The 12,618-nt window shown below is 51.4% G+C and overlaps 2 protein-coding genes across 2 annotated transcripts in view; one reads left to right on the top strand and one right to left on the bottom strand.

The window, feature by feature from the left end:
* Positions 1-6,970, top strand: part of ZHX3 (zinc fingers and homeoboxes 3) — a 46,284-nt gene extending 39,314 nt beyond the window's left edge. The window contains exon 4 of the mRNA XM_017732749.1: positions 1,356-6,970. Coding sequence (XP_017588238.1) covers positions 1,356-1,421 — 66 coding nt within the window. The 3' untranslated portion in view covers positions 1,422-6,970. The remainder of the gene's footprint in view (positions 1-1,355) is intronic.
* Positions 6,971-7,385: 415 nt separating this feature from the next.
* PLCG1 (phospholipase C gamma 1) overlaps positions 7,386-12,618 on the bottom strand; it is a 24,249-nt gene continuing 19,016 nt past the window's right edge. Inside the window, 6 exon segments of the mRNA XM_017732756.1 lie at positions 7,386-7,984; positions 8,343-8,530; positions 9,161-9,249; positions 9,757-9,918; positions 10,113-10,227; positions 12,026-12,174. Of these exon segments, the coding sequence (XP_017588245.1) occupies positions 7,942-7,984; positions 8,343-8,530; positions 9,161-9,249; positions 9,757-9,918; positions 10,113-10,227; positions 12,026-12,174 (746 nt within the window). The 3' untranslated portion in view covers positions 7,386-7,941.

Raw genomic sequence — 12,618 nt, 5'->3', positions numbered from 1 at the left:
CCCGCCACAAGGCTGGGTAAGGCCCCTGCCTCGGCGTGGGAGGGCTTGGGGTGGCACGGGGCGCTGGGCCTCTCCTGTTTGGGACACGGGTTCAGCGGAGGGGTTAGTGTTTGAGGTTTAACTGAGGAAATGGTGAGGAGCTCGCTCTGTGAAAGAAGGGCATAAAGGAAAGGAGGGTGAGGAGGGTCTGACAGGATGATGCAAGTGCCACTGCCTGCCTGCCCCTTCCTGCCTTGGTCACTGGGTGCTGGCACCATTCGGAAGCCAAATCCTGGCTTTATTTCAAGCTGGAGTAAAACATCAGGAGTGTCCGATCCTTTTACCTGCCCTGTGGGAAGATGGCCTATGGATTTATTTATTTATTTGGGAAGAAAGGGGCCTGGCTGCTTGTCCTATGCCACTGGTTCCTTCCATGTCCCCACCTGGAGTCCAGCAGCAGACATACCCCCTGCCTGCCTTTCTCTCTCCTGCTGCCAGCTTTCCAGATGTGAACATCCTTGTTCGGCATGGAGCAAGGCTCAGGTGGTGGAGGTGGGGGCTGCAAAGGAAGGAGGGGACATGGAGTCTCCAGGCCTCACTTTTGGAAGGCGTGTGTCTGTGTGTGCATGTGTGTGTGGAGGAGAGGAGAGGTGCTTTCCAAGCCCTCTGGGGGTTTTTCCGTGGTGTAGCTGGGGACTGTTTCCTCCCTGGCCTGGGGACTGTTTCCTCCCTGGCAGGGTTCCCACCAGGGGATGGCCAAGTGCTGGCCCTGTCCCACGATGGTCCATGCACGCAGACCCTTGCTGGCAAGCTGGGATCTTCTCCAGTCCCACTGCCGTGCTTTGGAGCTTCTCACACATCTCTGCCATGGCTGCAGGCCTTAACAAAATAATTATAAAACTCAAGTAAAATTCTTTGCTTCCCTTCCCATCTAATCTGGAGGATTTTGGAGCATGGGTTTGGATGGGCCCTACCCTTGCTGCACACCTTGTGTGCTTTGCAGGGGAGTGGTGGGTTTGGGGACTGCTGGGGGGCCAGCTTTTGTGCCTGTGCTGGGGAGGGGGCTGTGCCCCTGCTAGTGCTCTCTGAGCTTTATGCCACCCAGAGCAATGGGGTCCTGTTGACCCTCGTTGTGCAGAGGCAGGAGGTGCTTAGCAAGGGTGCTTCCCTCCTTAGGGATGCAAAGCCAACTCCACTCCCTCAAGGATTTTGGGTTTCCCGGCTCCTCTGAATGGTGCTAGCCCTTCATTGTGGCCAACTCTGTCAAGGCTCCTGATTTTGCCTATCCTGAGGCACTCCTGTATCCCCTCCTCCCCACCCAGCACCCCATCTGGAGCAAGGCCAGGAGCATCTCTGACACCCCTGTTCTTTTTCAGAAACAGACTGAACTCAAACCACCAGCCCCGGAGGATCCGCTCTTACCCTTGAGAAGAAATTTGTGATCTTTAAGAAACCCATGGGCCGGCCTGATCCAAACCTGAGGAGCAGAACGTGGTGATGAAGCACTGCCATACGTGAGACCTTTGAGCACAGCACACGAGGCAGTACATGCAAAAACTGGGCACTCGGTGCTGAGCTCTCGGTGGCCCAGCCGAGGAGACAGCTGGGAGCTGGCGGAGGCAGGGGCTCAGCTCGCACCCAGGAAATAGGATGCTCCTGTTTGCTTTCCAGTGACAGACTTTCAGATTTCATATTCATATACCGATGCCTACAGCTGCCTATACAAGCATAACAAATCTCAGACATTGTGTAAACAAGGTCATTGCTTAGATATGGACTATCATGGCATAGTACTTGTTTCTTTTTTCTTTTTTTATTTTTTCATCTGTCCGTTAAGGTGTTTGTTCTCTAAAGGTTGGCTTGGCTGCATATATCCTCTCTGCCTTTTCTGGTCCTTAAGCCCTGGCAGTGAAGGGCTTTGTGGGCACACAAGTGTGAGTGTAGTAGGAAAGGGAAGGTATTTGAGAAGAAAACTGCCAGTCTTGAATTTGAGTGAGATTCTCATCCCTCCAGATGAGGTTAGAGTGAGCACTGCATACTCTCTGATAAGCAGCAGGTATCCAGACCTGGGCAGCCCAGGAGATGGAGTTTGGCATCATCTGTCCCTTGCTGGCTAGAACACTTTCCCCTGTGCTCCTGGAGACTGACTGTAACAGGCTGTTAAATCTCCAAGTCTCTCTTTAGTCTCTGAGAACTAGCACATAATAATTTTTGCATCCTGACCTGGAATCCTTTTCATTGTTTGGAGAGAACAGTCTGTTCTTCAAAGAGCAAACGTGGAGAGTCACAGTGTGGCTGTGAGTGGTTCAAGTCATTGTTGTCTCCAAGGCAGCGGCTCTGCTGCCATCAGGAAGTTTCTTTCTTGCAGCCCTACATGGCAGATCCTCCTGCAGCACTGCTGGTGATTTCAAGTGTTTGTTCCAGCCTTTTTATTTTTTTCCTTTTCTTTTTTTTCCCCCCCTTTTTTCCCCAGGCCATGTGCAATAGTTCTAGCAAAAGAGCAAAATAAATTTCCCAGTTTTCCCGCCTGCTGCCTGATACCTGTAAATTTTTAATGTGTGTTGTCTTGGGTGGTTGCTGTGTGATGCAACTGCTTGAACATTTTTGCTTTAAATATTCTTTTCTAATAGAAAACAAAGTCTAGAAGGGAAGGAAACTCTTGAGCTGAATAGTCCAGCCAAATGCTGTGTCAGATCATTCTGTCACAAACTAATCAAAACCCAACTCCAAATTGGTTCCATGTTTTGCCTTCACTTTTGCTCTTGGAAGGCTGTTCCAGAAATTGACTGCCTTTGAGTGGTTAGAAACTTTATTTAAGTTTCTAGTTTGAATTAATTCGTGGCTGGTTCATTCCTGGTTTGTTTTGGAGCCAACATTGTCCTTTAACTTAAATAGTTTTTGGTGTTTATCTGCTGATGTATTTATGGAGAGTAGTCATAGCTCCTTATTTTTTGCCAAGCCAACTCAGCCAAGCTTTTTCAGTAGAAGGTTTTTATTTAGTGAGAGCTTTTTAATGTGGGAGACTTTATTGTTGGTGGTAAATGATATTTATTAGGAGGGTGGGTAGCAAACCCCAAAGGATCGGATCCAGAGATTTACAAAAAAATCTGGTTTAAAAACAAAAAAGCTCTTTCAGAAGCTCTTCCAAAGATGGTGTCTGATTTCTACCTTTAATTGCCCTTGCTTTTGCAATTCTTTCTTCGCCCCCTCTTCAAGAGGCCGCCTTGCTTAGCTGCTGGAAGGGGCTGTGGCTGCTCAGTGCTTTGGCAGAGGCTTCCCCTGGCTCGGTGGGACGTGCTGGGTGCCTGTGCCTGAGCTCACAGGGCTTCCCTGGCACACGGTGTGAGACCGTGGCCAAGTGTGACCACAGTCTGCTCCAGACAGAGGTGACCTGCACCCCACAGAGAGCCGGGGCGATGCCCTGGACGTGGCCGCTTGCACCGTGCACCCCATAGCCAGACCAGCCATCCCACCACGCTGTCAGCAGGGGTGGCACCGACCTGGAGCAGCCCGTGTGGCACCAGGCTCCCTAAATTTCTCTTTGGATGCGCTATTGGTGGTCGTGACACCAGTATTGGAGGCATGACCAGCAGCCATCCCACATTGGCTGGTGACAGCTCAGCCAGTGGCATCCCCGTGGCTCTCTTGGGGCATTAGGGGTTCACCCTCATGGGTGCAATCCTGTGGACCCCAAAATACCAGAGAGGGTGGGAGAATCTGGGTGGTTTTAGAGCTGAAAGCAGATCTGGGAGTCGTGCAGCCTGAGAATATGGATGTATGTACAGTGTCACCTTCAGAGAACAAATACAGGTAGGTCAATTTACTCTGTAGTGTCTATGTACATGCAGGTTTATTTAACTACACATATATACAGTTCAAATATGCCATTGATTCTTTATTGCATTAAGATGTACATTAAAAATGTACACTTTTACTAACTACTTGCTATATAAATATGTTGGAAGTGTAGTTTGCCCATTCAAGGTGATTTTCTGTGGGATTTTTGATGTACACTTAAGGGCCTATGGCTGATTGGAAGAGTGATCCCCGCTCCATCTACAGGAATGCTTAAGGACTATGGTATGAACTGGTCCCTTCAAACCATGTTTTGATGCACTAGCTGAAATATTTTGCACTTGGATTGTATTCAGCCAGTTTTCCAGAAAAATCGAAAAGAAGTCTTGTGAGCTAGAGGGAGAATTTCCCGGTGTACACAGAAAAACCAGCCTTGAGGGTTGGAAGCTGCTGAGGTTTTTGAGCTTTGTCTCCATGCATTCATACAAGCACAGCAGGAGTTTTCTTTCTTTTGGGTCGGAGGAATTTTAAAAAGTTGTTCCATGCAGGCTCCCCTCGGACATGGCGACGGGGCTGGCAAACGCCATTGCGTGGGGAGGGTAAGATTTAGAGGCAAAAAAGAAATCAAAAAATGATCGAGTTCCCTTTCTAACTCCTACATTCCTTGTTATCTGCATTTTTAGTTGACTTGAAATCTCCATAAAAATATAAGCTGAAGATTTTTGAGGGTTTAAGCTCTGTGGTCTTCTGTTTCTCTGCTGAGGAGGAGAAACAGGTGCCATCTCCAAACAGACTCGGGTTTTGGTGCAGGACATTGGAAAAGTGTGTGCATCCAAAACTGAAAAGAAAAACTGAGAGGTGGCTTGACAGTCCCAACAGCAGCTCTTGTGGTGTTAAGAGGAAGTGTCACCACAATTCTTCACAGTGTGTGAATATTTATCATCATCTAATCAAAGATGACTATCTTGACTTGAAAGGGGTGTAAGATCGAGGTGATGTAGCCAGCATCAGTAAGGAAGGGAAATTAAATTCTCCACCTCCATCCCCTGTGCCTGAGCTTGGGCTTGGCAGGCACAGCAGAAACCATCAATTTTAATCCGTGTGAATCTTGTTACTTATGTCTCTGAGGCTGCTTAGATTAAGGGCACAATCCAATTGCTTAATAACCCGAAACCCTGATTTGTGCTGGCCCTGGCTTGCTCATGGAAAGGGCTGCTGGTTCTCCTGGTGCAAGGAACTGAGTTTATTTATTCATTGATGTCAGCAGCCCCTGCCATGAGATTTCTAGACATTTTTCCATGTTTCATTTGGGTTCCTTATTTTTCAGCTCTGTAATTAGCTTCCTAGAAATTATTCTTTTTGGGCTTTTTTGTTTTTTTTTTAGCAGAACACTAAACAAACCATGATCTACAGGCTCCTATCTCCACTTGCCTGAGACCTGGGTGCTGCTGCAGCGTGGTGGGAGGATGGGCACAGGTGCTTGCAGGTACTTAGTGTGATTTCATGTCCCCTCCCTGAGTTGGTCACCAGGAGAAGCCACCAGCAGAAGCAGGAGCTGCTGGCAGAGAAATGCTGTAGTCCTTAACCTGGCTGGGGGATGCTCACACAGGAGCTGGAAGATACCTGCTGGGTTAATTTTTGTTACGTGTCCCTGACAGTTCAAGAGAAGGAAGCTGTAGAAGGCTGGTTTTGCTTTTAGGGTTTTGGGTATTTTATTTTTTGTAATTGGAAAGCAACAGATTTTGGTCACATGCAGAAGTGTTGTACTGTTTTCCCTGCAGCCCCTCTCTTAGAGACATAACAGAAGCAACCCGATCAGAAGCTGGCTCACTGGGAATCAGAAGAAAAAGGTGATTTTCAGCACTTGGGCACAAATTACAAAGTGAATGTGATGCTGCACATTCCTATCATGGTGACAGTATTTAAAATGCTTGCAAACTTCTCCCCCCTGTTGCCCAGATAATTTTGGCTTCGCTCTTTTCAAATCAGTCAGGGTCCTGATGTGATTCAGCTCACCTATAAACCTCTGGTGTCATTTCTCAGCTGCTCCCAAAACCAGCAGGGTGAGATTGGGCAACAAAACACATGGAGGGGAATGAGCCACTTGCAGGCTATCCCTGTTCTTCTTTTTATTGGGAAATTTAGTTTCTGCTGTATGTTTTCCTGGCAGTGGTCTGTGCCAGGAATGTTGGATTGGCATCACAAAACTTTAATGCAGAGCAAGGGAGCTCTGTTATGTAAGCAGTGAATTATTTTTTTTTTTTTTAAATTTTGGGGTTTGTTGTTATGGCCCAAGTGCTCTGTTGGCTGATGTTTGGCATATTCTGATGGCACAGTTAAAGCCCCTTTTTCCCTGTCCTGATGGAAGGTGGTATTAGGAAGACTCTTGCTTACTGGTGCTAGTGAAGGTTGGGCTAGGAATCCATGGCATAGAAAATTTCTAGCTAAAATTGCACTTTCTCTCTGCCCTATCTGGCTCGTGGTGGTGTTATGGGTACGTGGCTGTGATTCCCCTTGCACATACTAACATTGCACTAAAAGAGAGACTTTGGGAACAGCGTGTTGATCACTTTGTTTCTCAGCAGACCACAAAGTCAGCCTAACGGGGTCTCTTTTTTTTTTTTTTTTTTTAATTATTATTATATAGAAATCACGCTGGTGCTGAATGACCTGGAATTTTGCTTGGATTTATCCAAAGGAAAATGTAATTGTAGCTGCAACGGGACCTTTCATAAGGGTGGCCGTGCAGTGAGGGAGCAGGGCAAGGGCCCTGCTGGATAAAGCTGTCTTTGTACCGGGGAGGTGTGGGGGGCTCCAGGGGGGTTGGTACTTTGGATTTTTTTTTTTCAAGACCACAATTTTAAATGGTCACCTTGGCAATCGTGTGAAACAGGAAATAGTTTTTACTTTTGGTAAAGGTTTTAAAGAGAAAAAAGAAGCTGCCTGTGATTGTGGGCTGTAGCTATTATTAGGGCTAGGGTAGCTTGTATGTGCTATGGACTTTACCTGCTCTTATTCTGAGGGCAAGAACTCCCTGTAGCAACAATGCCACTTCTGAGAAGTGAATGGCAAGTTTCCCTTCCTTTTGTATATGTGGATGTGAGGGTGGGCAAGGGGAAGAGCTTGCTTGTACAGTTTGTTGAAATGAAACCAGACATTTTTGGTTGTTCCTAAATAAAGAGCGTAAAAGACAAAAGTGAGTTGACTAGTGCTTGCACTGGGTTTTGGGAGGGCCCAGAGTGGTGCCCTTAAGCCTGAGAATGGCTGTGCCTGCCTTCCAGCTGCTGGGCTGGGAGTGCTCCATCACAACCTCCTCATTTATTTTAAAAGCACTACAACTTTTCCCTGGGGTAAGGCCATGAGTGAGTGCCCCAGCAGCATCCTGAGCCTTGACACCTCCATCCTAGGGGTGCTTTTTCCTCTCAGAGTGCTGTCCCCAGGCTGCCTCAGAACAGCATGGGCAGCTCCTGGTTATTCTTCCTCCCCATAGCTGCAAACCTCCTAAAGCCAGGAGGAAGGAGGGAGCAGTGCAACCTCTTCTCAGGAACTGCTGCACCTCAGCTCTGCCCTGGTCTGCAGGGCACAGAGCACCAGACACCTGAGCCAGCACACACGTAATACTGACACTTTTATTGTCGTTTAAAGCTAGCACAGCCCTGTACATGGAGACTTTCACTACTGGACCCTTTGGCAGTGGCTGTACAGGTCAGATCTGGTGGCACCAGCACAGACGGAGGTGCTGCCGTGGTCGCTGCAGTCACGCCTGGCCCGGATGGCTGGGAATGGACACAGCACAGGATGCTCCGGCAGCTGCACAGGATCTCTGGATTACAGGCACAGCAGTGACGCAGAGGCTGCACGGGGATTGTTTAGGTCTCTTCTTGTGATTACAGGCAGTTTGGTCCCTCACCTCTGGCAGCCTGTCTGCACCGACGTGCTTCTTAAGGGCTTCGTGGTGAAGGTTGGTGGGTGCTTGGGGTTGGTTAGGGGTGGGCTTTACTTCCAATATTTATTTTTTTTTTAGTTCTCCACTTGAACACACTTCAGCAGAGAAACTGGAAAAGCTGCCTGAAAGTAGGCCATAGCAGTGCCGTTTCCATAGAAACCAGTTCACAGCGTGCTGTGAGATTCACAAGCACTGGAGGTGCTTTCGCCCGCCGGGATGGGCTACAGCCGGTTGTCCCCGTTGACCCGGGTCCTCCGCAGTACCCTGGAAGAGGGGGCACAGAGAGGGGACAGAGCTCAGCCTCACCCCAGCATGACCAAGGCCAATGCTCTGGTGTCTCAAGTTGCCCACTGGGAGAAAGTGGGGGCTCAGCCCCATCCCCCATGGCTGGGGATGATGCCACCAGCTCTGGGGCGGCAGCCCCTTGTCCCACCCTACTCCCACAGCAGTGACTCCCGCAAGCACTGGCACAACTTCCAGCTCAAATTTAGGGCTGCCACGCAGCAAACAAGGCTGCAGCTCTGCTCTGGGTTGTGGGGAGGCTGCATTCATCTGCCTCCACCCAGACTAAATGCAGAGGGGCACCTTGTGCTGGCAAGAGCTGAATGAGCAGTGGCCTCACCTTCGCTCCCGGCTCTCGAAGTGGTCAGCGAGCTGCTCTGGGGACACACGGAAATCATCAAAAGGCTGCTGGTACCGTGACTCAAAGGACCCCTCTCTGCCTCTGCTTGCCAGCAGCTGGCTGGAGCCATCCCCTGCTCGTTCCCGTAGGGATGAAGCATTGAAGAGGTTTATTTCACCATTTTCCTGCTTGAATCAGGGGAAAAAAAAATGTTGTAGTCAAGGGCTTGTGATTTCAAAGAGTAGATCCTGTAGTAAGGGCAGTTATGGTGCAGGGCCCTGGCTGCCCTGCAGGGTGTCCAAGGCTCACAGGGGCTCAGGGTTTGCAATGTGCAGCTGCTCTAACAGCAATCGCTGCCTCCCACCAGCATAATTTTAAATTGAAGAAATAAAAGAACCATCTGTCTCAGAAGGAGCCTTGCCCTCTACTTGTGCCAACAGGGACAGCCCCAGGCCAGCCAGCTCCATGATCCCGAGCTGCAATGGCCTTGGAGCACAGACAGGCACTGGGATAGAGCAAATCCGCCTCCTCCAGCTTTTGCTGAAGGGATTTCCAGACAAGTCAAACACAGCAGAGGCAGGACCCTGCCTGAAACACCCTGACTACTGCAGGAGGCAAACCCAGTGCTTGCTCTCCTGCTGGGCATCACTATGGAGCAGCACTGGGAATTCAGCCATCCACAGGCACTCAGGCCAGGCACCACTGAGACTTACTGCCCCGACTGGAGCAGGAGAGTGGGCAGGGCCAGGCTGGGCTCGCTGGCTCTGCTCCTCAACCCTGCAGCATGGTCACCTCCTCGTGTGTGCAGCCAGTCTCACCTTGCAAGGGAAAATGTCTATCTTGACAAGCAGAGAAGCCAGCTCCAGGTTCTCGCTGTAGTTGTTCTTCAGGGGAACAGCTCGGAAACCTACAGCAGAGACAGCCCTGGTGTCACTCGCTGCTCAGGAGCTGAGGTGTCAGTGCCCTGGCACAGAACTCAAGGGCGTTCTTCTCCTGCAAGACCCTTTTTCTCTTCTGCCCAGAGACGCTGTGGCTGCCCCAGCCCTGGAAGTGCCCAAGGCCAGGCTGGATGGGGCTCGGAGCAACCTGGGATAGTGGAAGGTGTCCCTGCCCATGGCAGTGGGGCTGAAACAAGATGGTCTTTTGGGTCCCTTCTAATCCACACCATTCTACGATTCCATGATTCTCCAAACCCCCCAGTTTCTCTCAAGTGGCAGTCAGCCCCAAGGGCTGTTAGCAAATGGCTCTGCCTTCCTTTACCTGGCTGAGGATGTGACCTGGCATGGGGACAGGAGGGACTGAGCCAGCCTGGGGCCCAATGACATTCTCCCATGAAACTCAGCATCTCACTGGCTAACAATGTGAACTGGTGAAGACCACCATGACCCCCTCCTTGCTGCACCAAGTGCTTTACCCGTCTTCAAGCCTTTCACCAGGAAGGTGGCCTGAGCCAGGAAGTTCTCGTCGCTGAACATGTCCTCCTCATACACCACGAAGCGGAGGAAGGCGAAGTCAGGGTTGCTGACCTGAAAGTGGAACTGCTTCGGGGTCCAGAGAGGGTTCAGGCCATTGTCAGCTGCTCACAAAACACAGCTGTCAGTGGGCAGCCCTGCTGAGTCCCCCCACCGCCCCCATGGCTGATGCTGTGCTCGGGGGCAGCACAAGGGCAGCTCCCAGCTCAGGGCCAGGCTTGGCTGCAGAGCCCATGGCTCAGACCAGGATCAAGAGTGCTGGTGCATCCCTCTCCCTTCCCTTCACCACCCCACTCACCCACGATCTCTGTTTTCTGCTTGGCATTGTCATACTCAGCACCAGACACCTCCACCTCCACGAAAGGACAAACGATTCCCCTTCCATTTTTGGGAAGGTGCCGGGCCCCCAGGACCTGAGCAGAGAGCAGGAGAGACTTGGTGAGAGACAGGAACAAAGGGGAAAAAAAATGTGTTTGCATACCAAGACATTTTCTTTCCAAATAAATCACCCTGGTTCTGCTAATTGGAGAGAGAAGTGGCACTGACAGCCAGCACTGGAGAGAAATAGCTCCCACCCCTGGAAGCTGATATGGTGTTCCTGATCCCCAGTTTGACTTGCAAGCCATAAAAAAAAGCAGCTGAAGTGCCCCAGGTTCCTGCCTGCTGCCGGCACAGCCAGGCCTGGGCCACAGTGTCCCTCCCCCAGCCTGCCAAGCTGGAGCTGGGCTCCCAGCCGAGCACTGTTCCCTGCTGGGAGCACTACACTGGACACCCTCGTCTCTGCCGAAACTTCTTGGCCCTCCTGCCTTGGTGCAAGGAGAAAAAGGAGCTGTGCTCCACCACTGCTCTGCCTCGTGTTTGCAGCACAGTCTGTGCTCTGCTCCAATGACAACCTGCCTCCTCGCAGGAGAAAGCACTCGCAGCTCCCTCCTTGCCCATGGCCATATGTCACTCTGCCGTGCTGTCGGCACGCTGCTGTTGCAGGGGAAGGACCTGCTGCCAGCACTGGATCATGTGCTTTGAGTCATGCTGGGCTCGAGATGGCTTCTCCATCCATGAAAGCTGGCTTTGGTGGGGACAGCAGGCAGTTCTGCCAGAGAACAGGAGGCTAAGCCTGTCTCTTAAAGGCGACAGTGACTGGCTATGGCACAATGACTCTTGACACTTGGTGGTGTCAGCCGCATCCTGGGGTGCAGGAAGAGCTTGGAAAACAGATGGGGCAGGGAATTTTTACGTGGACATGGGGTCAATGGTGCAGAGGCTACATGATGAGGTGTCCTCATGGAGAAGGGCTATGGCTTTTCTAGGTGGAATCACTCCAAAACAGAGGTGGCTGCAGAGGAAATCTGTGAGCACCTACAGGCAGGATCTCCACTGCATCCTCCCCAAGGTCTGCATGAGCTGAGGAGACTGGCAAAGGAGACTGCTGACCCACAGCTCGGCTCTGAGACCACAAGGAATGGCTGTACAGGCTACTGAACCCTGCTAGTCTAAACATGAGAGCCACCTGGTTTGGCACAGCCCTCCAAGAGCGTTGCCTGGCAAGCTATCCCATGTCCCTGCAGAGCCTCTGCTGTGCAGCTCTGAGAGCTGACACAGGAACAATCCAGCCTCGGTCTCACCATCAGGGAAGTAAAAATAATTCATCAAGCATCCACAGCCCATCCTCTGGCACCCCCCACCCTCAGCCCCCCTCCTCTTATCATCACCAGGAGCACAACACAGAAATGGCCTGAAAAGTCTGCCCTGACCTCGAGTATCTCCCCAGGAGGGGCCATGAGCAAGGGGAAATGGAAACATCGAGCCTGGAGCAAGTGAGTGACAAGGAGGGGACAAGGCACAGCTCTTGTGGTGTTAGCCTGTGGATGCGCTCGGCAGTCCTGGCCAGGCTCTGGGGACAGGGATGCCACCTCTGTGGCTCGTGGATGCCACCTGCTGGCACTGGGACCTGGACAGGAGGAGTCCCGGGGAGAGCACCCGGGGATGCTCCTGCTGCTCCTCTCCAGGCGCCCTCGGCAGCACCCCTGAGTGTCCCTCTTCAGCGAGGGCTCTCCCAGTCTGTGCTGCGGGACAGGGGCTGAGGGGGGTTGGTGAGGAGCAGCTGCAGGCAGAGCCAGGAGCCCAGAAAAAACATTTTCTCACCCCAAATCTGGTATAACCACCGGAGTGTGACCCTGCATTCATTCCCCCACAGCAGGAGGAGGTACTGACCTCAATGGAGATGGAGAGTGGTTCTGTGCCCCGCAACGTGCTCTTGTCAAAGGGGTCAAAGATGTCGTCCCTCATGTTGGCCGGCTGCAGGACGTACCCACACTGGCCACTGGACATGAACAAGGCCTGGTTCATCTGCATGGGCTTGTCTGGAGAGCACAGGCAGGAGATACAGGAGATGAAGGAGACCCTGTGCACTTTTCCCAAGCTGGATCATCACCCCCCACCGTTGATGCCTCACAGGAAGCCCTTGGCAAGAGGACCTGGCTCACCCCTTGGCAATGCCTGTGCAATGTGGCCCCACTGCAGCCTGTGCACGTGTTGGGGCCATGACGTGACTCTCATGCACAATCTGCCCAACTACCCAGTGCTCCATGGGTCACCTCCCTCTTTTCCTCCTGCTTTTTTCAGCTTTCCTTGTGCTGACTGTAGCATTTGCCAAACCCCCTGTGAGATGCTTGAATTCACAGAAGGAATGAAAAAGCCGGCAGGAAAAAAGAGGCAGGTCGTTTGCTGGTGTGCTGGTGAGCTGAACAGGCTCACAGCAGGGGTTGGCAAGGGGCAGGGTAAGAGGGAGGGCGGAACGCACCACA

Source organism: Corvus brachyrhynchos, unplaced genomic scaffold, assembly GCF_000691975.1.
Source record: "Corvus brachyrhynchos isolate BGI_N302 unplaced genomic scaffold, ASM69197v1 scaffold10, whole genome shotgun sequence".
In the NCBI taxonomy this organism is placed as follows: domain Eukaryota; kingdom Metazoa; phylum Chordata; class Aves; order Passeriformes; family Corvidae; genus Corvus; species Corvus brachyrhynchos.
The sequence above is the reverse complement of the archived record's forward strand: the minus strand, read 5'-3'. Positions and strand labels throughout refer to the sequence as shown.